General features: G+C 38.0%; 2 protein-coding genes across 6 annotated transcripts in view; one reads left to right on the top strand and one right to left on the bottom strand.

Annotated features, from left to right (window-relative positions):
- LOC118429193 (delphilin-like) overlaps window positions 1-11,532 on the top strand; it is a 34,992-nt gene extending 23,460 nt beyond the window's left edge. For 3 of the 5 annotated variants that reach the window (XM_035839651.1, XM_035839649.1, XM_035839650.1), the window contains exons 14-28: window positions 166-1,031; window positions 1,129-1,204; window positions 1,635-1,664; window positions 2,464-2,529; window positions 2,912-3,039; window positions 3,586-3,654; window positions 3,846-3,932; window positions 5,745-5,813; window positions 6,075-6,161; window positions 7,309-7,438; window positions 7,636-7,688; window positions 7,962-7,970; window positions 8,774-8,851; window positions 9,539-9,703; window positions 9,893-11,532. In XM_035839651.1, coding sequence (XP_035695544.1) covers window positions 166-1,031; window positions 1,129-1,204; window positions 1,635-1,664; window positions 2,464-2,529; window positions 2,912-3,039; window positions 3,586-3,654; window positions 3,846-3,932; window positions 5,745-5,813; window positions 6,075-6,161; window positions 7,309-7,438; window positions 7,636-7,688; window positions 7,962-7,970; window positions 8,774-8,851; window positions 9,539-9,703; window positions 9,893-9,943 — 1,964 coding nt within the window. In that variant the 3' untranslated portion in view covers window positions 9,944-11,532. The remainder of the gene's footprint in view (window positions 1-165; window positions 1,032-1,128; window positions 1,205-1,634; window positions 1,665-2,463; window positions 2,530-2,911; window positions 3,040-3,585; window positions 3,655-3,845; window positions 3,933-5,744; window positions 5,814-6,074; window positions 6,162-7,308; window positions 7,439-7,635; window positions 7,689-7,961; window positions 7,971-8,773; window positions 8,852-9,538; window positions 9,704-9,892) is intronic. The other 2 variants (XM_035839653.1, XM_035839652.1) reach the window with 2 other exon arrangements.
- Window positions 11,533-12,068: 536 nt separating this feature from the next.
- LOC118429201 (late histone H2B.L4-like) lies at window positions 12,069-13,548 on the bottom strand. The gene is made up of 3 exons (XM_035839663.1): window positions 13,360-13,548; window positions 13,051-13,240; window positions 12,069-12,647 (listed from the first exon to the last, which is right to left on the bottom strand). The coding sequence occupies exons 2-3, from the start codon at window positions 13,195-13,197 to the stop codon at window positions 12,405-12,407; spliced, it is 390 nt and encodes a 129-aa protein (XP_035695556.1). The 5' UTR covers window positions 13,198-13,240; window positions 13,360-13,548; the 3' UTR covers window positions 12,069-12,404.
- Window positions 13,549-15,282: the final 1,734 nt, after the last annotated feature.

The following is a 15,282-nucleotide window of genomic DNA, read 5'->3' as shown; positions in this document are numbered from 1 at the left end:
TTCCTAGGATTCAAACTCGGATCCGCCAGCTTACTATTACCAACCTAATGGTGGCATAATTGCTAGGCCAAAAGGTCCAGACTGTTTTGACTTGTCAGCTGATGGCTTGAACCCCACTGTATTTATTGACATAATTTGATTTTTCTGTTTTCATCATCCTTCCAGATGATGATCACTACCCAGGGGACATCCCTCCCCCACCCCCAGGCCCTGCCCCACAGTTCACCAGGCAGCCGCAGCCGCTCTACCCCCCTGAGGAGATGACGGCGGAGGCCATGATGAGTCGGCTGGCCCTCGCTGGGTCCGATCTCAACAAGGCAGACGATCAAAACCAGGGTATCACACAAGGGTACCAGCCAAGTGTCACACCAGGGTACCAGCCAAGTGTCACACCAGGGTACCAGCCAAGTGTCACACCAGGGTACCAGCAAGGTGTCACACCAGGGTACCACCAGGGTATCACACCAGGGTACCAGCCGGGTGTCACACCAGGATACCAGCAGGGTGTCATACCAGAGCACCAACAGGGTATCACACCAGGGTACCAGCAGGATGCTAGACCAGCATACCAGCAGGGTATCACACCAGGGTACCAGGAGGGTATCACACCAGAGTACCAACAGGGTATCTTGCCAGGGTACCAGCAGGGTATCACACCAGGGTACCAGCAGGGTATCACACCAGGGTACCAGCAGGGTGTCACGCCAGGGTACCAAGGAGAAGTACCAGTTCAGCAAAATATACCTGATCCAGGTGTTGCTCACGGGCCACCTTTACACAGACCAACTGAAAGTGTTAGTTCATCAGATGTGCAATATGATACCACACTGGGAGAGTCCACATCGTCTATACCGTTGCCCCCCCCACCGCCCCCCTCCCCGCTAGACCTAAATGCAAGTACGTCAAGCATTCCAATGCCTCCTCCCCTTCCACCTGGAAAAGCTCCTGGTCCGAGGATGAACATGAACGTGAAGAGGATGAACTGGGAGAAACTGGAGGGAGAGAAGGTCAAGAACACCATCTGGGGACAGGTGGGTGAACTGCAGCTTAAACAGTCACACATTTTTACAAAGTCTTTTGCTCTTTTCTTTTTACAGTCATGTAAATTTTGTAATCTTTTTCTTCCAGATTGGGGGAGATGAATATCTGCAGGAAGTGGTGAAAGTGATGGAACTGGAGCATCGTTTCAGCATGAAGACCAAGGGTAAGGGATCCTTATGTGGAAGTTGTCAATAGTAACGAATCATTTCCCAATTGGAGAGGGTTTTGCATAATGGTCTGGGTTGCTGCTATCCATGACTTGTACATCAAAAAGCCTTGTTTCCAGGGTTTTGATTGGTGTTTTAAAAAGTATTTGTTTAAAGAGCATGCAGATTTTTATTTAGATTTCAGTTTTTCAAATTTGCCTTGACATAGTTTTTACAATTATTACAATATTCTGTCTGTTATTATACCTTAAGTTTGTGGTACTATATTCTTGACCTTCCATTTTTATTTCTGACAATTGTGTTATTCAAACAATCAATCTCTATTAATGATTTTGCTAATTGATCAATGTTTGATTGCTTGATTATTTTTGTGATTATTTTTCTTCATTGCAAATGAAATATTCCATCAAATGAATCCAATCACAGATAATTCAGATGAAGAAGACGACTTTGATGGTAAGCTATCAGATTGACAACCAATTATTCTTTCCCTCAAATCCTAATTGTTTTTGCCATTATGACTAACAATTTTCCATTAAATTACTAACAGTCTCTGAGCATTAAGTTAATCTGTGTTGGTAAATCGCATAGTTATGGATGAAGATCAGACTTTACAAAACCAACATCATGTTGAAAGAAAATTTTTGGCTGACTTCACGGAATGGGACCTTGAAGTGTTATTCCCCTGAACGTGATGTTAGAGCCACATAACTGGGGCAGCGATCTAAGAAGGTAGCATACATTTGAGCCCACTGTCCTTCTTTGAACAGAGATGGGGGCAACACAGGTTATCCGGCACTTTAGACCCGTTGCTGTAGTCCCGTGTCTCTTACACCTGTCCCAGAAGTAACAATAGACAGTTCATTCTGTAAGGTGCACACAGTCAGCAGAAATTTTGGGATACATCCACTTTCTTTCAATGTGTTGTTTATGGATGCCATTCATTTTCTTGCATGTGTTACATGTATTCCTAAAATCTTCTTGACAGGCTCTAATCAACTTGTCTGGAAATATTTGGACACTAGCAGTTTGGATCTTTAAGTTGTTGTTTTTGCACTGTATGTAATCAACGCCATATAGCATCAGAGTATTATGCTCATCCTTGTTTTGCATCAGATTCCATTTTCAATCATTGTAATTGGTTGTCTTGATTCAGCAATTAGTTCATACAACATGAAGGGAATTATGGCAGTTCTTTAAGGATACGGAACATTGAAAAAAGTCTTATAGACTAACTGACACCTTTTACTTACAGCACCTGTGGCACAGAAGAAGAAGAAAGTTGTTACTATCCTACCTCACAAGAAAGCCTACAACATTGGTAAGAGACTTGCTCTTTGATAATTACTCTCCATACAATGAACATTGTAAACCATAACTTTTAAAGTTTGGTTCACTGAGAATTGAATTTCCATCCCACAATTACAAAAACATACCCTCCAAGGAAGTTTTAATGTGACATCACAACCACTAAATCTCAAGTATATAATTTTTATGTAGTTTTAACAGACCTTACGAAAGTTGCTGTTCTTTTGTTGACACTGTCAATAAAGATTCTCTATCAGGTATCTAGGTATCAATATTTAGTAAAACTGTACTAGTCTGTAGTTCCTAATTCATCAATGAGAAAACAATGGAACCTCAAAATGATAATTTAGCCATTGAGGAAACCTAATGATAGTTTTCTTTTGAATATCTCATAGCCATAGTTCTGGGCCACCTGAAGATGTCCCATGCAGAGATCAGACAGGCGGTGCTACAGATGGACGACTCACGGGTGTCCCCCTCCCACCTGAAACAGCTGCTGGTCTACGCAGCTGAAGATGAAGAGGTGGGGAACATCTCAGAATATCCATGTGTTCCTCTTCTTGAAATCTGTTCATTGACAAAGTTTGATATCGCAAATCCAGCAAGTTTTAACACTGTGATTTATTTCTTATATGGTGGTGCACGTAGGGATGTTGTCATATTATAGTAACAAATCAAAAGGTTCTTTAGGCACAACCAGGGATTACTTACTTCCAATGTTTTGGTGTCTATCAGACACCATTATCAGGATTAGAATGGCTGGTTCTGCTTCTTGCTGCTACTTATTGCCAATGTAGTTGGCGCTGCAGCAGCGAGAATGCCGTCCCAGACGTGGCTCAGTTTGTACCCCCCTCGTCTCGATTGTGCCTAAAGAACCTTACTATATGAATAGTTGCCAACCTAATGAAGTTATTTACGGAAGTATTTTTAAGTCCTTTCCACACCTGATGGTGTATAGGGCGGCACCCATCTCTGTTTCAATAGCCCTTGGGCCACACAACTTTGTACCAACACTGCTGCATGTGGCTAGTCCACTTCAACTTAACCACATTCTTTATATTTATTATAGATTGAGAAGTTTGAGAAGTACATCGGAGTTTTGTCGGCTCTGAATGAATCTGACCGCTTTGCATATGAGGTAAGTTGTTTAACTTCAAGTGTCAAAGTTATGAAAATAGATGATTATGTAAAAGCTGCAAAATTAGGCCTGACTATTTGGTACTTTATCATAGATTATGAGTAGTACCATATAGAGTTTTGTTATATTACTTGAATGTGTGAGCTTTATTATGGAAACCTTAAGTTTGTTCCACTTCTTTTTTCAAACAGATGAACAAGATACCTGGCTACAAGACAAGGTTAAAGGCCATGATCTTCAAGGCTAATTTTGCTGAGAAGACAGAAGAGCTAAGACAGGTAAGTCCTTAAGGTGGCACTAAGTCTTGTATATAGTTAAATTACATCTAGTGCCACAAACATTTTCTTGTGTTCTCTACCTAGGACCAGCCCTACCTGATTTGAGAACTCTGAAAAATTAGTGTACCAGGATCCAAAGATGGAAGAAAATAGTTTTACAGAATTGTAGTATGCATGCAGTTAAAACTGCCTAAAAATACCACTAAGGGGACCGATAAAATCTGTTCTATGTGGATAGATGGTCACTATTGCTTTTGTAAATGGTCTTAGTAAGTCAAAAAGTGGCCAGATGATCCTTATGTAGAGATGGTTTCTTGTACAGGTTTGATGGTATGATTGTATTTTGGCTTATTCCTCCTGTGCTATTCTATGAAATCTGCATATCTTCATTAAATTCACTTGTAGCAGGTCTTTTTCTCCCTTTATCTTCAACTTCTGCACTGTCTCACTATTATGGCATGCCAGGACATATGTGTGGCAGCATGGTAAGCTTTTCTGTACAGGACTATTCCTCATCCAAACCAAACATAGCACTATTCTGCACTTGAAAGCTAACTAAATTTCTATCCAAATGTACAATTTGTTTACCTGAATATATACTATAATGCAAGGTATGAATCTCTCTATATGACTGAATAGTAATCAAACTCACATTTATTACCTCCATGACATGTCACGGAGGTTATATTTTACCCTGCGTTTGTGTGTGTGTCTGTGTGTGTGTAAACAAAATAACTCAAGAATGGTTGGGTGGATTGGTTTCATACTTGGTGTGTTGGTAGTGTGTGATGAAAGCTAGAAATGATTAGATTTTGGGCCCCCTAGCAACTCCTTGGTACTGCAGCGCAACTTCCGGTTTTGCTATCTAGGTGTTCTGAACATGCTATGGTCACGATATTTGAGTGTTAGATAGCTCTTGTGCTCAGAAAGAAGCGACATAAGTTTGGGCCCCCTAGCGTCTAGTTTTGGGATAGCAGGGGCATTTTTGTCAAAAAACTTCTGAAGAGGATAACTCAAGAAGGGAGCAGCGGATTTTCATCATTTTTGATATGTAGGTACCTTAAGCAATGTTGTACAAGATAAGATACTAATTATGCAAAATAGGAGCACCTTTGCATAATTAATGAGAACATTCTATCATAGCAGTTTTTTCATGTATCTCTTGTTCCAGACATGCTATGGTGTTGACATTTAAGCAGTAGATAGCTTTTTGTGTCATGACAAAGTGAAGCAAGTTTCGGCCCCCTAACATGTAATTTAGGAACTGCAGGGTCGTTTTTGTCAAGACATTCCATAGAGGATAACTGCAGAAAGGATTGAGGGATTGGCATCATATAAGGCATGCAGGTACCTTGGGCAAAGATGTTCATAATGATATGCATGTTATGCAAATGAGGAATTAATTTGCATAATTAATGAGGAAATTGTATAATTCGATTGTTTTCAATAACATTTTAATAAATGTAACACATGTTAATTATGATGGGTGGATTATAAGTAGATACCAAATATGGTAATGAGGAACTTATTTGCATAATTTATGTAAAAATTGCTAAACCGCTTTATAATTAATGATGGGAATTTTATTACTGTGACATGTGTACATTAGTCAATGGTGAACAATACCATGCATAGATTATGTTAATTTATCAGTCAATTGCATGAAATTTACAAAAGCTCTAAATATTCATGGAGGTATGAGGTCGCCGAGCTCTAGTTGATACTAAGTTTCTATGTGATAGATATTTTGGCTTTATCTGTTCCAGTTACGTCGAGATGAATGAATGTACATGTATTCCTCTTTGTTTACAGCATATAGATGCTATATCCAGAGCATCATGGGAACTAAAAAACAGCCAAAAGCTGGCCAAGATTCTTCAGGTTGGTGTGATTCTTCCCAGTTAACTTATTATAATACAATAAACTTAAATGATACAGTCATGAAAACATAGTAATTTATGCTATACCTCTGCACATAAAAGTACCTAATACACTAAGTCTTACATTGTTTGGAGAAGAGAAGGGGTAACCCATTGTGCTTGGATAAAGAGAGCAGTAGTTAGCCACATATTGCTATCTAACAAAAATAACATAGTCAGTCTAAGGTTCAACCGCTCACTAATTCAATTTTATTCACAACAGCTTGTACTGGCCATGGGAAACTATCTGAACGAGGGAAACATCCGAGTGGCAAAGGCTTCTGGTTTCAGAGTGTCCTTCCTTAGAGAGGTAAGCAATGTGTGATATCACCTGACGTCATAGAATAAGATATCAATTTTCATAAAATTCATAATTTGCAGATCAGCACAAAAAGTTTTCAATCAGATCTTAAGAACTATTATGTCAATGAAGGTTAGATTAACTGGATAGAATTTAGAGACTGTCAGATGTTTCAGACAGCATCCACTAGCTTTTGTCATTGACTCAAATAAAGTCTTTCATGGTATGAATATACAGGGCTCGAAATGCTTTTTTCTGCATAACTGCATGGTGCAGGTAACATTGAAAATTACCTGCACCAGACAAATTTTACCTGCACTACTCTGAATTGAGGAAGTATGGATCATTAAAATTGTTCAGGAAACATTGCTATTTATTCTTGAATTAATTTTTATACCTTATATTAAGTGGTAACAGTCAATGCAGCTAGTAACAATCCACATCATAGGACATTCATGTAAAAACCCAGTACATGGACCAGTGCAGGTTAGGTGCAGGTAGACACCAGAAATACCTGCACAGCTTTAGTTTTAGCTGCACTAACCTGCATATGCAGGTGGTATTTCTAGCCCTGATATAATTAGTATATTCAAGTTTGGGTGCAAGTCACCAGGTTTTACATTGTATTACATTTTGTAGCAGCTACCATGAGAAAGATTTTAAACCAATACATTTTGACGCTTGCAAAGGATATAAAATTGTATGTTTTTTTTTTATTATTTGCCATCTAGGATGCATCTGAATGTCTTATTTGGCTATATATCAGGGGTCTAGCCAGCGTCCGTTTTCCCGTCAATTGACGGAAATTTGCTGCGTCTGACGGAAAAATTTTAAAACCAATCCGTCAACCTTGACGGACAAAAATCCTTGGTGGAAGCTGCAGGCGGCTTGGGGACGCCGTCCACGGCCGTAAAAGCCACACACTTGTTTGTTTTGCTATTGTTATGATTGTTGACAATGTGTGTCGGCGCCCTTTCTCATACGATAATATCATTAAAACCCGTTTTTCAAGGTCTCAGTCCTTCTAATTAATTTTCGCGGTTTTCGCGACGATTGTAATTGGCTGACGGAAAAAAATTTCGAGCTGGCTAAAGCCCTGCTATATATGTAAACAAATCTTTTTAAATGTTTTGAATTTTCTTCTTTACACCTGTAGCTGGACACAACCAAGACGTCTGACAAGAAGTCCACTTTTCTCCACATCTTGGCCAATGCAGTTTCCACCAACTTCTCACAGTACTTGGCCTTCTCTAAGGAACTACCAACAGTGCCTTTAGCTGCAAAAGGTATGTACCTTGTACCTTGTAGTATATAGTTTGCATTTAAAGGAATGCCAAACATTAATCAAATTACAACAGTTTTATATATAGTATTATAATATTCATTCTACTAGTCTCTACATGCTACATGTACATTTTGGTATCATTGACAAGTTACATATTAAGCTAATATGATTTCCTTTTTTTTCTTTGTTTGTATGTAGTGTCCAACTGGCTTGTGGAACAAGATCTACTGGAACTGGAGTCAGTGTTGGTTGTAAGTCATTCTTTTATCACATTGTGTGGGTGTTGTATAGTGTGTGTATTTGTGTGTGTGTGTGTGTGTGTGTGTGCGTGTGTGTGTGTGTGTATGTGTGTGTGCATGTGTGTGTGTGATTGTGTAATATGTGTGTACATGTGCATGTGTGTGTGTTTATCATGCATGTGAACGATAACAGCACTACACTACATATGTTTCTGACATCATAATCAATTGCAGTTAATGAAGATATATTTTGTTTAATCTGTTCCATGCATCTGTGACCCTCAGGATTATGAGGTAAACATAAAATGGAATTTCATTCAAAAGTTAAAAAAAAAAAATATGTATACTATGAATGAAATCCTTCTCTTTTCTAATGAATGATTTGCTTCTACATAACATCCCTTGCCACCTATATCTGGAACGAAATCAAGACACAAATGCCTACAGTGTAGTACATGTATTTGTAACATGATTTGTCTATTACTAAGACTTCACTTTGAGTGTTTTCCCTTTGCTGTAATTTCCTTTATAATTCCTGTCTTCTCTCATTGTATTGGCTTATTCCTGTCCCGTGTTGTAGCCATGGGAGGTAAGGGTAGTTGGTATCGGTGATGCACAATCCACAGTTATTGTGTACATTGTGTCTGTCTCATAATGCACTACAAACATCTTTCCCCTAACAGGTGGTTTCAAAATGTATGATTACTGCTGAAAAGTTTTTTTTCTTTATTATTTCTCACTGATCTTTTTCAGGTGACAAATTATAAGTACACATGTTGGAAAAATATATCTCACAGTCTAAAATAGCACATGTTTCACATTTTGTTATGAAAGTTGAAATTTCACACAAAATGAGGATTCCTGACAATTTCTATAATTGGCACATGGGTGCTGCATGGATATGGTATTGAATGTACATTGTATGATGCAAACAATTTTGTCTGATCTATAACACTGTTCACGGGCCCCACTCACACTGGTGCAAATTCTCATCTACTGTTTTGCAAACAGAACTGTCAGACATTCCAGTTATTGGTAAGAGGTTTTCAGAGTTTAAAGTGTGGATATTACATATTTTCTTTATATATTTTCTGCAGGAGATTTCAGAAACTGCAAAAATGCTGGCTGCAGAACCCACCAATGATCCAAAGGACAAGTTTGTCGAAGTTATGGGTGTATCCTTTTCATAAAGCATAAATTGTAGAACATACATTGTACCTCAGTCTACTCTCAGCTATTTTCTACAATCAATATCAATTTTCTACATTAGTGCCATTGTGGATAGTTTTCATCATAATAATTTATATAATAAACAAGGTCTTGACTGTTGTTAGGAATTGTCTTGGAGCTTTAAGGTACTTTATATCTAGGCCTGCTATACAAGATGTATTCCATTTGAATACTCTGTGTTGACCTATGATTGGTATTCTACCTAATATAGATTAATTCAAATGCTTATTATTTGTAATCCTGGATCAAAGTTGAACTGAGTCAATGTACCAATTCAACAGAAAAATTGGACTTACTATCATTTTGAACTGTCCAGCTCCAGTCTTTGTCAATCCACTGCTTCTTTGACATCACAATATGCTGATAGAACATGTGATCATTTAAGTTGCAGGAAGTCTATGGCACCCCCATCTCTGTTGATGGATTTTTGTGATCTTTCAATTAGTGTTGGATATTTCTCAACTATTCAAATCTAGTACACAGTACATGATATAAATTTGTACATGCATGCCAAATCTAGTACATAGAACATAATATACATGTACATGCATGCTAGAAGAAAGACAATACAATTGGCACCACCCCTGAGGTGTAGCCAAAAAAACTTTGCACAGTTCCTTAACTACATGCAGGCCTTTATGGACAAGGCTGCTGATGAGATACAAACCCTGCGGGCGCAGTACTCTGAAAGTATGAAGGAGTTCGTGGCCGTGGCGGAGTACTACGGAGAGGACCCGAAGCTAATCAACTCCGAGCTTCTCTTCACGATCTTCGCAGATTTTATGCGCAAGTTTGACGTGAGTATATAGTGTCAATAAACCAAAATACTTAACAATTTATCATTCTTTGCTCGAGATTTAAAAAAAGATTCTTTGTCTAAAAATCATGTACATGTAATTAGAATTCTTTGTAGAATGCCACCCTTTCTCCCATTTTGTGTTCGTCGCAGTGAATGTTTGACCAATATGTTTCTTTTTCCTTCACAGAAAGCCCACTATGAGAACATCACGCCTATCAAAAAGAAGGGGGCAAGCTAGCGAGGCTGACAAAACTCTTCACCCATTGGGTTATTGGGTCACCCAATGCAACTTCCCCAGGACCAAGTTTTTCCTGCAGTTCTATTGTTATCTACTAGAGGGCTCTGCTGTACTGATAGCTGGAAATGTTTACTGTTGTGATACCTTTGCCGAGTCAAAATTCAATACTTTTAGAGTACCCTATACATTGAGTGTAGATATTTTTAAAAAGCCATTGATTAACCAGAATGCCTTTTTAAAGGTGTACTGCCATGGTATTTTGGCAGTTGTGGAATCACTTGACAATGTTTTATCAATCTTTAAGGACTTATAGATTTTATAACTGTATATAGTTATAGTAAGACTATAGAAAAGATTCTTTCAGTAAGCATTGAAAGCCATTCTCAATACACCACAGGAAAAAAAGACCATGTAATCCATTGAGATTATTATGTATCATTATGATATTAATATATCTTAACGCACAGCGAACTAATGCGAAACTGTACAAAATATTACAGATCGACCCTATGTAACAGTGTTGAACCATGTACAGTGAACTTTAACATGCCATATCCATTGCCATTTAGAAGTATTACAAAACATCAACTGATGAGCTCAGTATCAAACAATATTTGTCATGTGACTGCATATGCCCCTAAGTCTAAGTAAGTTTATACATATGGAATAGTTATAAATATAGATAGGAAATATTAATATGTACATAGAAATTTCATGTCTGGAGGTAAAATCAGTTGATTATTGTCTAGTATTATAACTTCTCATGTAACACGAACAAAATTTATAAGTAAGAAATTTGATCATGTACAGTAGCTGTATTTTACCTTTCAAGACTGTAGTACCAGTCATTAGGCAGTTATAATGATAGAAATTACTATATATGACTCTTAGCTAGTTTGGTCTTTCTGACATTTATCCAAACCTTGCCATTGTATCTGCCATAATCAGAAAAAGAGAAAGTTATATAAGGTACTATGTACAATGACAAACAAATGTTGTATATTTCCAGGGAGATTTTAGACATTCTTAACCTTACTGATATTGTATAGCAATAATCAAAATTACAGTAAATGCATTTATTTTGGAGGTGTTAATTTCAGTTTGAGTGGAAAGGAGTGTTTTAATTTCTCGGGTCAAAATTATAAAATGCATGAAAAACATAAAACCAGTGCAGATATTTCAATGTTGATTTAAAGTATCTTGGTTAAGGATGTACATGTACATTCAATTTGAAAATATTCTATTCCTTTTTTGTGGAAAAAATCTTGAGAATTAAAAGTAATGCTCAGTATTTGATTTTATGTGTTAATAGTATCTTTCTAAAATCCACAGTAATTTATTGTCAGTGCAACTGCAGTTTTATTTTGTAGTCTGCTACTTTGATTATACTTTGAACCTTGATAAATTAATGTTTAACTGGAAGCGGATTATTAAATGTATCATTTCAGGTATGTTCATTAATCAGTGGTCCTATTTAGACCAGCAAAGAATGAAATTATAGAGAAAATTTGAAATGTAGGTTTAAGGACGTTATGTAATTAATGTCCTTGGGTAGCTTGATTTTATTAAACAACCATTTAGTAACCGAAGTGTTGTGTTTATTTTATTCTAAGGCGGTTTAAGTGATTTCGTAAAAGCTACATCTAAATTTAAACCTTAATACAGTCTAATCTATTTTGATGATATTTACTGGCAATTATGTTCGTCTATATTTTGATTACAGTGATTGATTACATCTTTTCTAGCAAGCTAACTTTAACCTAGACCACAATGCATCACGTCACCACGCATGCGGACTCTGAAGGGATACTGATCGAAATGCTATGATGAACGTTGAATGTAAAGTCGTGTTAGTAAGGCAAGACGTCGGATTCTATCTTCTGACAGACGTCGGATTGTAACGTTAACTTCTGCCATTTTCTGTTTACAGTGTATAACGTTCTGTTTAATGTGGTATAAAAGTTATTTCCGTAAAGTTTGTGATTTTCAATATTTCCACGGATTTTACATGGAGCAATCTTTCTGCATATTTATGTTGTGCTAGAAGATAAAATTGCAGCATCTATTATCATGTGACTTGCAGTATCTTTCATGTTACTTTCAAAGAATATTCACAGGTTTATTATAAAAAGTAACTTTATTCACACAACCACAACAATCAGAAACAGCTTATACATCATTGCAAACTCACAATTTACAATTGGCTCTCGAATTTCCTTGACACTGACATTGCTTTGAAACCATAACAATTTACTAACATTTTCGATACTATCGTCAAATTTTACCGAGTATAACGTTCGTTACCAGCACGCGTAATATGTTATCACTTGATTTTATTTACAATTGTATACAGAGTTACAAACGTTTCACTTGTGTACAAAGCTCGAAAAGATTTCATTTGTGTACAAAGTTCGAAAAGTTTCGAATCTCGAAGTGCTTTAACAGTCCCGTCTTCAATCTCTTACTTAGCGGTGTTGCTGGTGTATTTGGTGACGGCCTTGGTGCCTTCGCTGACGGCGTGCTTGGCCAACTCGCCCGGTAGGAGAAGCCGCACGGCGGTCTGGATCTCCCGGCTGCTGATGGTGGAGCGCTTGTTGTAGTTCGCCAGGCGGGAAGATTCGGAAGCAATCCGCTCGAAGAGATCGTTGACGAACGAGTTCATGATGCCCATGGCACGTGCTGAGATACCAGTATCTGGGTGGACCTGTAGAAGATTTTAGAAATTGAAAGAAAAAAAAACGTAAAAGTATCGTCTGAAAAATGCATGAAAAGTAAGAAGCTAAAATTTGTCACTTAACGAAATAAACCTATCACATAGCCTCGAACGACTCCGTTAAAACGTTGACATGTAAAATAAAGGAACGTGTAATTACTTCACGAACACGCAGCCACTCATTGGTCGAACGGATAATTGCTATCCTCTCATTGGATTAACTGCAAATTAATTGTTATGGACATCCAGGATTGGTCAATTTGAAAAGCAACGGCTAGTCCCATCTGTGCAATACCACGTGGTGCATTCACATGCAAATACAGCAATGGAACATTCCCATGCACAGTGTTACGCCAAAAATAAAGACATACATCAAGAAACTTGAATCGTTTACCTGTTTTAACACCTTGAAGATGTAGGTACCGAAGCTCTCCTTTCTCTTCCTCCGGTTCGGTTTGCCGGGTGGCCTGCCCGCCTTGGTCATCGCCTTGGTCCCTCCGGACTTCGCGGCTCCCGGTTTCTTTGTGGACGTACGCGCCATGATACCGTATTCCGGTGAGAAGTCACGAAGGTTTGATCACAACCTGAAATTCAAATAAAAAAACGAGCTTTTAACAACAGTAAACGCATAGCAAACGTTGAGAAGCAGTACTTCGTTCTCCCAACAAAATGAAACACTGAAGCAGCGTTGAAAGTTACTCACCAAAGTTGCAAACGGCGACAGTTCCACAAGGAAGGCAGCAAGCACCCGTAGCGACTCGAAGGTAGAGACGGAGAGAGAGATGTTGGCTTTCTTTGGTGTATTTATAGGCCATATGTAGCCAGGTGTTCATTAGCATACAGCAGGTGGGCTACACGTGTGTCTTGGCTACACCTGACTAAAGGATTACGTCAGTGTCTTCTCGGCTTTTGATTGGTTGGTAACAATGGGAGTCGTGTGCTATTGGACAACAAAAAGGATTACGTTAGCAACATCTCGGCTTTTGATTGGATGGTAACACATGAAATCTTGCGCCATTGGATAACTCACTGATTGCTTTAAGTCTCTCGGGCATGCAAGCTGTTGTTGCGAAGGGGTGGGGAGGGGGTCTTACTGATAATGGAAATACATTGTGCACCCAAAAGTTCTCAATCTTAATTGTATCTGTGTTGCATTGACTAAATGTAAACTAGCATTTGGTTACCAAACGTATAGATTCTAAAGGACATATTGAGGAATTAATGTAAGTGATATTTTGTATTTGTGATCGACATGCGACATAATCTTTCACGTTGATTTCGTTTTCAGCAAGCAATCATCCGAAAGCCAAGAAGAATCTCGCTTTTACTTCAAGAACCATAGCTATAATCCCTTTTTGTCTTCCCTTTTAATGCCGACCCAATTTTTTTATTCATCATTAATGTGTGCCTATCTATCTCTTTGGGTAATGGTTTATCCCTAAACTGTGTTCACCACCATGTTCTGTGTCCATTTGTGATGACGAAATCATTATCCCTCCTCTGATTTGCATATTATGACAACAGCATACCTAATCATCAGCTGTTACACTACAGTGACATACTAAACCGATTCTAACTGTCAATCACAATTAACAGTTCAACCAATGGTAGCATGTCATTTAGTAATTGAACCAATGGGAGATTGGCTACACGTCCCTCAAATATTTGCATTTTATGCTTTATTTTGCATTTCTACGTTTTGACAAAGGTGTGCGAAGCAAGCATAACTTTGTTCTTGAATCGTCTGTGCACGTTTGCAAGTTGTTTTTCCCCATGCGTTGCCGATCGCATATTTTTCACACGTGGGAGCTTTTCAAATTTGGTGGAATTTCCCTCATGGGGGCCGGCCCGGGGGCACAAACACTATTTAACGAGCACTGAGGGAAATACCGAAACGAATGGCTTAATTCAATTTTTGATACAGGCTACCGTTAGGATGGTGGCGCGTGATTGGATGAGAGTTTTTGAATTGAATGAGGCATGCTGGGAAATTGAATGTAAGTGGTACGTCATCTTATGCCACTTCATATGAGGAAACTTTTTAGTCAGGCTTATTACCAAGTTTAACAGTTAAGAAATTTAAAATCCAAAACAATTAAAGTTTGGGCCAGAGTTATCGTATTTCCGATCAAAAGAAAATTAACTCTTAAAAAATAGTTACTAGTATTCCCTTAGCTTTTCTGAGCAGTTCAATAGTGAGTAACAGATTCAAGAAACTGTCTTACAAGACCGATCCTCAGTAGCTATCAATCACAATTAACTGTTCTACCAATGAGAGAAAGACTGCACGTCCGTCAAACATTTGCAGCTTTATGTTGCTATTTTGCATTTCTACGTTCTGACGGACGCGAGCAGGGTTATGTCATCTGTAAATTTTTACTATTACTAGTATACTGAAAAGGTCAGCATACGGAATCTATAAGTATTGAATACTTATCAAACGTTCTCAAACATTAGTGTGTATTGTCATACCTTAGACAATTTCTATCAATTTATGGTATAAAACCGCTAAATTATGAACACGATATACAGATAATATTTCGTAAATTCCTATTAGCACAGAAATACCTATCATGATCGAGTTGATAGCAAATGCATATGAATATAGAAAGCAAGAAACTTGTAG

The sequence above is a fragment of the Branchiostoma floridae genome, chromosome 13 (genome assembly GCF_000003815.2).
Source record: "Branchiostoma floridae strain S238N-H82 chromosome 13, Bfl_VNyyK, whole genome shotgun sequence".
Lineage (NCBI taxonomy): Eukaryota > Metazoa > Chordata > Leptocardii > Amphioxiformes > Branchiostomatidae > Branchiostoma > Branchiostoma floridae.
This window is presented reverse-complemented; position numbering and strand designations above follow the sequence as displayed.

Excerpts from the sequence above, each read along its gene's own strand:
- LOC118429201 (XM_035839663.1), bottom strand. The coding sequence starts at position 13,197 with ATGGCGCGTACGTCCACAAAGAAACCGGGAGCCGCGAAGTCCGGAGGG. Across the intron at positions 12,648-13,050 it reads TCTTCAAGGTGTTAAAACAG|GTCCACCCAGATACTGGTAT; the intron begins GTAAACGATTCA and ends AATCTTCTACAG.